General features: G+C 40.2%; 1 protein-coding gene across 1 annotated transcript in view; it reads left to right on the forward strand.

Moving 5' to 3' along the window:
* The window catches only part of ufl1 (UFM1-specific ligase 1), a 15,918-nt gene extending 4,854 nt beyond the window's left edge, over positions 1–11,064 (forward strand). Inside the window, exons 8-19 of the mRNA XM_040126095.1 lie at positions 1–144; positions 2,411–2,586; positions 2,694–2,873; positions 2,989–3,115; positions 3,208–3,330; positions 3,551–3,671; positions 3,775–3,941; positions 5,821–5,951; positions 7,320–7,400; positions 7,487–7,572; positions 7,670–7,850; positions 10,630–11,064. The exon at positions 1–144 is cut by the window's left edge and continues 3 nt beyond it. Of these exons, the coding sequence (XP_039982029.1) occupies positions 1–144; positions 2,411–2,586; positions 2,694–2,873; positions 2,989–3,115; positions 3,208–3,330; positions 3,551–3,671; positions 3,775–3,941; positions 5,821–5,951; positions 7,320–7,400; positions 7,487–7,572; positions 7,670–7,850; positions 10,630–10,848 (1,736 nt within the window). The 3' untranslated portion in view covers positions 10,849–11,064. The remainder of the gene's footprint in view (positions 145–2,410; positions 2,587–2,693; positions 2,874–2,988; positions 3,116–3,207; positions 3,331–3,550; positions 3,672–3,774; positions 3,942–5,820; positions 5,952–7,319; positions 7,401–7,486; positions 7,573–7,669; positions 7,851–10,629) is intronic.

Raw genomic sequence — 11,064 nt, forward strand, 5'->3', positions numbered from 1 at the left:
TCTTGGAGGAGTTGGTGAATACTGGACGGCTGAAAGGAAGTGTGGTTGGAGGGCGACAAGACAAAGCTGTGTATATCCCTGATATTTACGCCAAAACACAGAATGCATGGGTGGACTCTTTCCTCCAGCAGAATGGATATTTAGGTATGTTTTGTTGTTGTTGTTTTTTAATAACATCATACTGTGTCCCATTTCCTCTTCTCAGCTTTGGCCCTCCCTCCTCTGACTGCGCAGGCACCCGAAATTTTTCCATACAAACTTTCTCCGAATGGACATTCCTTACCACCATGTATTTCTCAAGAGACAGATGAGCAGTTGATAGCAGTAATGACAGAAACAGTACACCGAAACAATTAATAGAAATTTAAACAAAAACATGCACTGTTTGAGTTCTTGCAGTTTCTGATCCTTGCAATACTTCTGCAGACAGTTTTAAGATTCCTCATAAAATTCCTCATAGAAACTTTGATAAGACCAGGTCAAGTTAAGTCAACCATCAATAAACCAATTTACCTGCAATTGCATTCATGCATAAAAGACTTTGAGTAATTTTTTCAGGCTGTGATTACATCCAGATTGTACAAATTTGATTTTATTGCACTAAATTTGGATATTTTATTGCAAGCTTGCTTTTAGGCTTTTACAAGCTTTAATGGAGAACAGGAGGAAAATAAATTGAGATGTTGTCAGAGAGCGTGTGGATGTTTCTCCATGAGCATATTTGAGGCTCTGATTTATTTTTCAGTTTAATAAAATATAGTTTAATGTCCATGCTGGGAAACTTTTCTTGGACTCTGCAGTTCAGCAAACAATCAATCCGATATGCAATTCAAAGACATAGAACAATAAAAAGAGATAATTAAAAAAATCATAAAAACAAACATTTACACATGTATATTCATCACTACACACAACCATACATGCATATTACAAAAATCCTGGGACAGCTGCATCTTACATTAACATTATTTTACTTTCAGTTTTATTGGATTTATGCTTCTCTGAGCTTTTGTTTCACATTGTTAGGTTTATTTGAAGAAGCACACGTTCTTCATCATTTCAGCACACATGAAACTAATAACCATTACTACAAAGTATCAAAACAAACAAAGGTCCCAAATTTCATCGCTATTTTCCAGCAAATCTTTGGCCCCAGTAACTACTAAAACCCCCTGCTTGTTTCAGGGGGACTGGATAGTGCTGCCATTCTCATGGACGTGCATAGCTATTTGCTGCTGCTGTCTAAGTTGATGCTGGATAAGGAGCTGATTTTACTGGTGTTCGGGTTGCCTGATTGATACACTAGCAGACAACAATGAAGAGAAGTGTTCTTGTAACAACCTCAAGTTTGAAATTTAATTTTCATGTTAATTTTCACCGATAAACAGTATGGACAATGTCACATTCCTAAACATTTCCTCTGTATTAAGCTACACCCAGCTGTGTTTTTCTGCATGATGAAACGGTGTGAAGTGATGAAGTGATCGGTGTGATTATGCATATCATTTCAGTAGTCCTGGTACCCTAACAAAGTTATATCATTTTGGATCAGGAAGCCTTTTTCCACATTTCCTGTGAGAGAAAATTTGCATAAAGTTGAACCCATCTCAGCCTCTCCAGGTCATGCCACAGGGAGACTTTCAAGTCTTAAATCACAGGAGGAGACACCAGGATGTTATATGGAAGTACCGTTCACAGTGAATGGCAGCCTGTTGCCCTTCTAGTGTTTGAGTCTTAATGTGAACAAGTGGATAGATGCAACAGCTAAAGTGATACCACTTGGAGACTCCATGAACTGTGATTTGTCAGCTTGGGCTACTTGTCTTTTCTCCTACAACTTCCTGATGGTGGTACAGATTGTTGAGATTGAAGACAAGATGAAACAAGTTGCAAAAAGGCTCAGTTATCTTCTCCTTTTGAGTAACACTTCTAAAATAGCACATTATTTTCCTATTTTTATTAATATTTATTTTTATTTTTATACTTTAGTCTATTTACTTATTGTATATCTGTCTAACAAAGCCATATCCCATGTAAACTGTTGCTCACTTTGATCACCGCGCTCTACCACAGTGAATTAAACTACGTAAATACATTGACTGCAAGGAATAGTCTTGCATTCAGTAATGAAACAAGTCGCTCATATCACAAAGCGAATAAATAAATGTAAATACATTTACAGTGGGGAATAAAATTATTGCATAATAAGGCTCGATCACGCATAATACAACTGCTAAGTGTTAAAGTGGTGCTTTCAACGAATGAGATCCATCACTGAAGTATAAGTCAAAGCCTTCGCTATAGGTATCTATAGCGTAACCCTTGCATCACATATAAATCACATATAAATCCAGCTTTACAGTAGTGCAAGTGTAGTGCAAGTGTAACTGATGAAGTCTTCCTCCTGCAGAGTTCGATGCATTGGTCAGACTGGGGATCCCTGACCCCTCTAGCTACATCAAGAAACGCTTCAAGTCCAACAAGCTGCTGTTCCTCAGAGCAGCCTGTGTGGGTCAAGCTCTGGTTGACCAGGTGGAGGCTTCTGTGGAGGAAGCTGTCACCTCCGCCACATGGACTGACATACAGGTGCTCACACAGTGCAGGAGCCAACTGTTATTACTTTGATTATTATCTAATTGTTAAAAAATAGTCTGTTAAGTTTCTTGCTCTCATTTTGACTCTGGCTGGTTTAGCCGATTCTGCCCAGCTGCCTGTCGATGGAGGACATTGGGATTTTGATCAACCAGGCTATGAGGAACACTGATGTCCAGTCCTCTGCTAGAGTACTGGGAGGCACAGTCGTCGTCAGTGAAAAATTCCTCAGCAATTGCCTCTCGTTATTTGATGAGGCCATGCAGCAGAAAGCTCAGAAGGTCTTCCGTTGTCACACATCTTCATAGAAAACTCTTTGATGCTCATAGCCGAAAAAACAGTTTTTCCATACTTTGAAATTACAGCGTCTGCGCTTTTCTGTGACCTGGATTTTAGGAAGTCAAGAACAATCCAGTGTTTCTGATAACTGAAGATGATTTGAGGCAAGCATCGATGCTGACAGAGAGCTCAGCACCTTCTAAAAAGGAAAAGAGAGAAGCTGAACGCAGGAAGAAGGCTACAGGTTTGTTGAAACAACCCAAACTCACATTGAGATGGAACATGCATGTTATTTATCATGGATTATATATCAGCTTTTAAATGTCTGTCTCTCAGAGGGCAGTGGCAGTGTGAAAGCAGGTGGAGGAGGCAATGCCAGAGAAATCCGGATTCGTAAAACCAAGAAGAAAGGCAGGAAAGACGAGGACAGTGATGAGGAAACCGGACCTTCACAACAAAGTAAGATGAGGGCCAAAAAGCTATTTTATCTTCCCAGGGACATAAAGTCTCTATATGCACATCAAGCCTGTTTAGTGAGGCATTTTACTGTAACAAGAGTGTAATGGCTGGTTGGACAGAAATCTCTCCCCCAGGTTGATAAGCTTTTTTTATCATGGAAGACAGAGTTAAATGTAGTATCCCTGTGAGACTAATTAGCTTGTGTATTACCTTTACCAAGATCGCAGCAAACAGACTGAAGCCCCCTTCATGGCCCGGGAGGAGATAGTAGCTGTTTTAGAGGAAAGAGTGAGCGACTGCCCTGAAGAAATCCTCTCTGAGCTGGCAGAGCATTTAGTAAGGTAATACACAGGTTTCTGTCTGAAGTTAGTTTTCTCTGCTAGAGCTTCTCCAAAGAGAACTGAGAACAGTAAGTCCATTCTGTTACCGTTAATGTCTATGCAGGCCTCTGACTAAAGCCTATCAGGAGGTCCTGCGGACAGTGTTCATGTCCTCCACCAGCTCTCCATCAGGGGCCAACAAGAAGAAGAGCATGAAGGACCTACAGGAGGAGATCTCCAACCTGTACAACAACATCCGGCTCTTTGAAAAAGGCACCAAGTTCTTCTCTGGTAACTCCTGCTCTTGTCATTTAAGTGGAAATCAAAAATCGCAAATGATCAGCACCTTAATATTAAGAAACCCAAATGAAACGATAATCATTTTCAGAAGCTCCCTAAAATAAGGGAAGAAAACAAAGAATCCTGTACTCTGTTCCTCACATGTACTCACTTTATTAACATTTCAGTCCTCAGACTTTCATTAGGCAAAGTTCATATAGACAAACACTCTTTTATCCTGCACACCTGTCACTAAGACTTTCTGCGGTGCTAGAACGTTTTTGATAGTCATGCGAAATCATAATTTAGTCAAATCAGAACACATGTCATACACATAATGATGAAATAATCAGTGGGACCTACTCTTTCCAGGGATATCATCTCCAGTGTTCATCAAGGATAAACATCCATACAATAAATCCACTTACAAATCACATAACAATAGGTGCTCCTCATAACTTGTGTTTAGACGAGTGTGAAATAACAGCAACAATAATGATAATGATAATATGATATGCTTGATTTACTGTAAATAGCGCTTTTCAAAAACAAGTTTACAAAGTGCTTCATAGACATAAACAGAAAATACACAACGCAGTTACAAAATAGAATAAATACAGTGCAATCAAGAACTCGAATGGAAATAAATAAAAATCTGAAAGTAAAAGGAATAAAACAATAAAAGCAAAATAAAAGCCAGTTTATAAAAATGAGTCATAGTATGAATAGTACTTTGACCAAGAAAAATTAACTCAAGGTCCACTTACCAGCTTTTTTCCTGGAGCTATCAACTGCACACAGATAAAGTACGACAGAGCAAACAACATTTGCAGAGGAAGACCTTGAGATGCAGTTGAAAGCTGCAGACAAAAGAAACTAGTAAAGGGGATCAGCATTTTTGCGTCAATTTGTGGCTCCTCAGCAAATTCTACAAAATTCATCCAATTTTGTATTGACTTTGTATGCAGTCACACCACCTCTGAAACTCACCTCCCCTTCTGTCTGACATAGTAAGGCCCTCAGTTCCAATAAGGAAAAACTGCCACTGAAAAAATCCTTAACTGGGTTAAAAAAGAGAGAAACCTCAGGAAGAGCCACAGAGTAGGGATCTCACTTCCAGAGTGACGGACAGAGATGTAATTTGCTTTTCTTTTGTTTAAAAACTAAGGCTCAGAATGTGACATCAACTTCTGGAATACTGACCCTCTCCTCTGTCCCTTCATATACAGGTGTTTACTGTGTGAAAGTCTCTGGACCTATGAGCCAAAAAAATCCCAATGATTGTACAGTACAGTAGAACCACTTACATGCCAGTGTATGGTACTTCTGACTAACCTATAGATACACTGTGTAATAACAGTGGTCTTACCAGTTCTTAAAATCTTGGTTGCAGGCTGTGTCAGATTGTGAGTTGATTGTCCGATAAACTGTATCAAAAACAGAACAAGTTTAGACTTGTTTTTTTCATAGTGCTGGCTTTTTGTACTTCATTCAAAAGTAGTGCTACAACTTTGCATCAGCCAGAGTATTTTGGATCATTTCATGCCGTATTCCCAGTAGTTGGTTTGTAGATGACTGTCGTAGACACAGTCATACTGTGAGAATACAGTCCTCAATTTCTAACACTGACAGAATTTTGAGACAGGCTATCTCAAAGGTCTAAATCAACCATTGGTGGAAATGTTTGACAGCGTCATCCATGACCACCGTGTTGGACTGACGACCACCACATATCTCGCACAGTTGTCCACTTTGTCTAGGGGAGTATAAAATCACACAACATATAGGGGCCTTAACTTATTCTGAAAAGGACAGCACCAGGCATCCCTGCCCTGCAGAAACATCCCAGGGTTCAAATGTTTAACGTAACGGACATATCTTGTTCATGCAGATGAAACCCAGGTCCACATTGCCAAGCACGTCCTGAAGACTGTGTGCACAGACGTCACCAACATCCTGGTTAACTTCCTGGCTGCTGACCTGATGATGTCTGTAGAGAACCCGAGCTCCATTACCAATGAGGTCAGAAAATACTCCTGGTGTGTCTTATTTCTTCTGTCCTCTGATTTTGAAATCGCCAAACCTTAATCGACTGTGTTCCAGGAAGAGATGATAAGCCAGAGAGCCTGAGATCGAATGTAGATCAAGTTAGTTATTTAACAGGGTATTCCCTGGCTCAAAATGAGGCAGAGGTGGTACTATCCTGATGCTGCGCACACACGTGCAGGTGTACTGTGCATTCAACTGGCTCAAGCAAACACTTACAATCAACATGTTTTAGGAGTTCTGGTGAATCCTGAGGAATTTCCAAAAGGACAACAATAAACATTAACAGTTTAGGAGATGTCACCTTGTGCCTTTTTCACAATTTCATGACACTTTAAAGACTAAATTAAATGAATAATTGACAAAATAATCAACAGATCAATCAAGAATGAAAATAATCTTTTCTTTCAGCCCTGCAACAAACCTTTGATGCCTTTGTGTCACATTATGAGAAAATACTCATTCAGTCAAATTTTATTGATTGTATTTTGTTTATGCTTTTGTCGTTCTTCCAAAATTATGTTTGACTATTTTTCAGAGAGTAAAGACAAACAGTGCCCCAATGTCCACAAAAAAAGATTGTTTGTTGTCCTGATCTAAAAATATCTGAAATACACAAAGGTTAATTATTCCAGGTCTAGGGAGGATTTGTAGGTTATGGGGAAGATCAAAACAAGATCAAAAACGTTGGCTATGCGTTAATACACTCCTAATGACTTGGCAACTGAAGACCCTGGTCTTGACTCCTCGTCCTGCCTTGGGCTGTGACTCTGATCCTCTCCATCACCAGTCCCTTCCACCTCTTGTTGTGCACTACTTTCATACCTGACAAATTTATTGCATCTCGTCAGGGACGTGAACTATTACTTACTGTTTGAATACAAAAAAAACCCACCAATTTTCACCTGTTTGAAAAACTACAAAATATCAGTGTGTTGCCACCTGACCCATTCCTGCTGTAGGGAAAAAACAGATGCTCTTAGTTTGGGGGATATTCCTAGAGGAAAATCTCAAATTCCTCTTCTTCCTCTTTGCAGGTTTGTCAGCGCCTTTCCTGGTGCACTGTGTTGATTACACTATGGCGCCACTACATTGGCGTAATGCTGCATTTGCAGTTAGAAAGGACAGAAATCCACCAAATGCAGGGCACGTTAGAAAATAGTGCTTTCCACAAAGACACCCATCAGAGTTTTTTGTCGAGAGCTGGAGGCGGCACGAAATTTGATGGAAAATTCTCTTTGCAGGAAAAACTAATGATTAAAACTGTGTCATTGTTTGAACTGCACTTTTGGACTTGTTACTTTGGAGTTGTTCATCTTCAATGTGTCTGATGTGTTGCCTCAGGTCAGAGTGAAGATTTTGGGCAAACTGTCAGACGAGACCAAAGGGCCTCTCATGAAGCTGCACAACTGCCTGAATGGCAAAGTAAGTATGTTCCCTGTCAGTTACATCATCAGATGGTGGCTTTGTAGGAAGGATAGAATGTAAACACTATGTTGTATTCATTATAGACTATTGAAGACTTTCTGACAAACATAGAGACCTGTGCTGAAGTGTGCGGATTCATGCTGAAGAAGGGAGACAAGAAAAAGGAGAGGTAGTAAAAACATTGATTAGTCATTTTGTTTTTTGACTTTGAGTTCTTAATTACCGACTTGTGAATGCACTGTATTGTGTTTGTGTGTTGTTTGCAGGCAGGCACTGTTTCTGCACCGTCAGGCTCTCAATGAGCAGCTGAAGGAGACGGAGGACCCGGCTCTGGTTCTCCACCTGACCAGTGTGCTGCTGTTCCAGGCCAGCACGCACTGCATGCTGCACGCTCCAGGACGTTGCGTGCCTCAGATCACCGGCACACTCACAGGCCGAATACCTACAGTATGTTTGACACTCACTGACTGCTCACTGTGACTGAAAACTCGACCAGTTGTGGCATACTGGTTTTAATGTTAAAAACTTGCACTGTCAAAATGAACATTACGATCAATGCACTCAAAAAGGTAATAAATAATGACGGACTCCCCCGGAGTCATTTTTCAAGCACACGTTATTGAAGTAATAATAATGCAAATATAATAACATAACTGATATGTCTTGTTACTTTAAAAAATCCTTCTGCACTTCTTTTAGGTTGATATTATGGTAGTTTTGGTGGTTGATATTTTTTAATTAACACTAAAACATGAAATTAATTAATGTTCATTTTTTTTTAATAACTTACCAGGACAAATAAACACTTTCAAGAGGCAAAAGAAATTTTGAATTTTGGGGGAATTTTTTTAAAGCATTTCTATTTGAGGAGCACAGATGGACTTTGCAATGAGAGAGTGAAACTTTTTTTTTTTTGAAAAAAAAAAAGGTTTTTTTTTTCCTAAGCCCAAAAAAAATGGAAGAAGGTTTTTTTTTTTCTTGACTTGTCATATGTACCCCAAGGTATCCAGGAAGCCACTTGTGTGTGTGTGTGTGTGTGTGTGTGTGTGTGTGTGTGTGTGTGTGTGTGTGTGGCCGGTCCTCACTTTCTGACACACTGTCGAGGCCTGTTTGAGGGTTAAGACTTGGTTATAGGGTTATGGTTAGAATTAGGTTTAGGGTAAGGAGCTGGGGAGTGCATTATGTCAATGGGTGTCCTCTCAAAGATAGAAGTACAAACGTGTGTGAGTGTTTTCAAAAGAACCACATCATTCGTAGCTAGCAGGGCAGCAGCTGGAGGACTCAACCCCTTGTCAATCACCAAGTCAGTGTTATTGATCAACAACACTCAACACATCACGTGCAGCATACTGTAAAAAAAAAAAAAAAAAGGCCATTTTGTGCTAAAATGTATGGTATGTACCTTATTTTATTTTATTTTTTTTTCTGCATCAAAAATTGATTGAACAATAAAGAATGCCATGCCATATACGGTATAGAGTCCAGACCATAGGTATTTGATTAGTTTTACACATTTTTGTTCTTCAGGCTTTGTGCTTCAACACATTCAATTTGAAATAAAATAATGGACACTACGTTAAAGTGCCAAATTTCAGCTTTAATTTGAGGAGGTTTACATCGATATAGAAAGAGTCTCTCTGCCTTTAGTCTGGTCTTCACCAAGAGGAAAGCTGCTCAGACAGACTGAGATCAGGTGATTGACTCAGCCAGTCGAGGATAATCTACCCCTTCACCCTGAAAAGCTCTGTGGTTGCTTTGGCTGTATGTTAAGGATCATTGTCCTGCTGAATGATGAAATGTCCTCCATTGAGTTTTGATGTATTTGACTGAATCTGAGCTCACAGGATGCTCCTGTGAACCTCTGCCTTCATCCTGTTGCTTCTGTCAGCAGTGAAGTCATCAATAAATGCCAGCGGGCCAGATCCATTGGCAGCCATACATGCCCCAGCCATAACAGAACCACCGCCATGTCTGACAGATGAAGTGGTGGCTTTAGGTGATGAGCTGTTCCTTTTTTCTCCATAACTTCCTCTTTACATCATTTTGACAGAGGTTGTTTTTGTTTCATCAGTCCATAGAACTTTGTTCCAGAAGTCTGCTGATTTCTTTCAGTATTCTGTGAACTGCAGCCTGGCCTTTTGTTTTTGAGGTTGCTGTGCAGTCAAAAAGTTTTTTTTCACCATGCAAATGATTTTCTGCACATCCACAAGACTTGTGCTCCTCAGTCTAGCAGGTCGTTTTTGTTTTTCTCCAGTTTTCCTGTACACACCTGCTTTTTAAAATGTCACCTCTTCACTCCTCATATTAACAGAAACTCCAACTCAATCTCAATGGCAACTCTCACAGCCACATGTGCATGAACTAACATTGAAATGAACACACTTGCCCAGGAAACATTTACTAGTCATGTGTCCAATTACTTTTGAAACCTTGCAATTTGGGTACTATGCGTTGTAAGGGCTATATCTCCCACACAGTTCTTTCAATATTGATTCAAACCTACTCAAATTAAAGCTGGGGCTTTTCACTTTAATGTAGTATCCATTATTTTATTTCAAATTGAATGTGCTAAAGCACAGAGCCTGTGTAACTGTCCATATACTTATGTCTGGGCTGTACGAGAAAAGAGTTACTGGTTGCTGTTATCATTCCTCCTGTCCACATGGGCTGTGAATAGATCATTTTGTGAGTCCTTGTTCTCTGCAAACATGCATTCTTAAGTTCCGCTGAAGCTCATACGGGGCTTGACCAGTCTGAGCTGTCCAAATCAATGAGTATCTTTAGCCAGGTTGTCACATGTTATCTTCTTACGAGAGTTCCCAACAACAAACCTATTTGTAATTACCAGGGCATGTCCTTCTGCTGTAGCTCCCCAGGAAACAGTGTCTGTGGACACAGAGGGAATTTTGTAATATAAAGGAAGTGTAACAGACTGCTGAAGCAGAACAGGGACTGTTTATTTGTGTTCCAGAGAAAGGTGTGTGAAAACCTAAAATGGTACATTTTTTATCTCCGTCATAATAGACATGTTTATTTGTGCCTCAGTGTGGTCCAAATGCATCAGCAAATGTTGGCAGCACACTCCTTCATCTTTGGATTGTTTACATCCAGTTTTCAGACATGGCAGCTGATGGTAATCTCCATCTGCTGCAGTGTCAGTGTAATAGAGCGTTTGTTTGGTGAGTTAAATTGCTGAAATGTCTGCTTGTGTCCATGTGTTGTTCAGGAGCAGCAGCAGCTGCTGTCTTCCTACCAGAGCTTGGTGGTAAAACAGCTGGTGAGCCAGAGTCAGGGCAGAAAGCAGGAGGAGGTGGAGGGCGACGCCGGCAAGGCAGAGGAGCAGGATGAGGAGGCCAGGAACGTACGCACGCAGCTCATGGCCCTGACTCCTCAGGTGAAGGAGCTGGTGCTGTCCCACCGGAAGACATCTGTCACCGAGGACTGATCTTTTCAAAGATTAGAGAAATGAATGCTGCAAATGATCTACGATGAGTCTTCTTATGGTCTTACATGTTCAGATAAATACGTTTAAGACTGCTACATCAGCTGTTAATACTGTAATTCTAAATCATTAAAGTAAATTCCTGTGTGGGATGTCTCACTGTAAACCCAAGGTTCTGATTGCCATGCATTTATTAAAAGCACACCTCTTCCTCCCTCA

Source organism: Xiphias gladius, chromosome 4 (assembly GCF_016859285.1).
Source record: "Xiphias gladius isolate SHS-SW01 ecotype Sanya breed wild chromosome 4, ASM1685928v1, whole genome shotgun sequence".
Classification (NCBI taxonomy): domain Eukaryota; kingdom Metazoa; phylum Chordata; class Actinopteri; order Istiophoriformes; family Xiphiidae; genus Xiphias; species Xiphias gladius.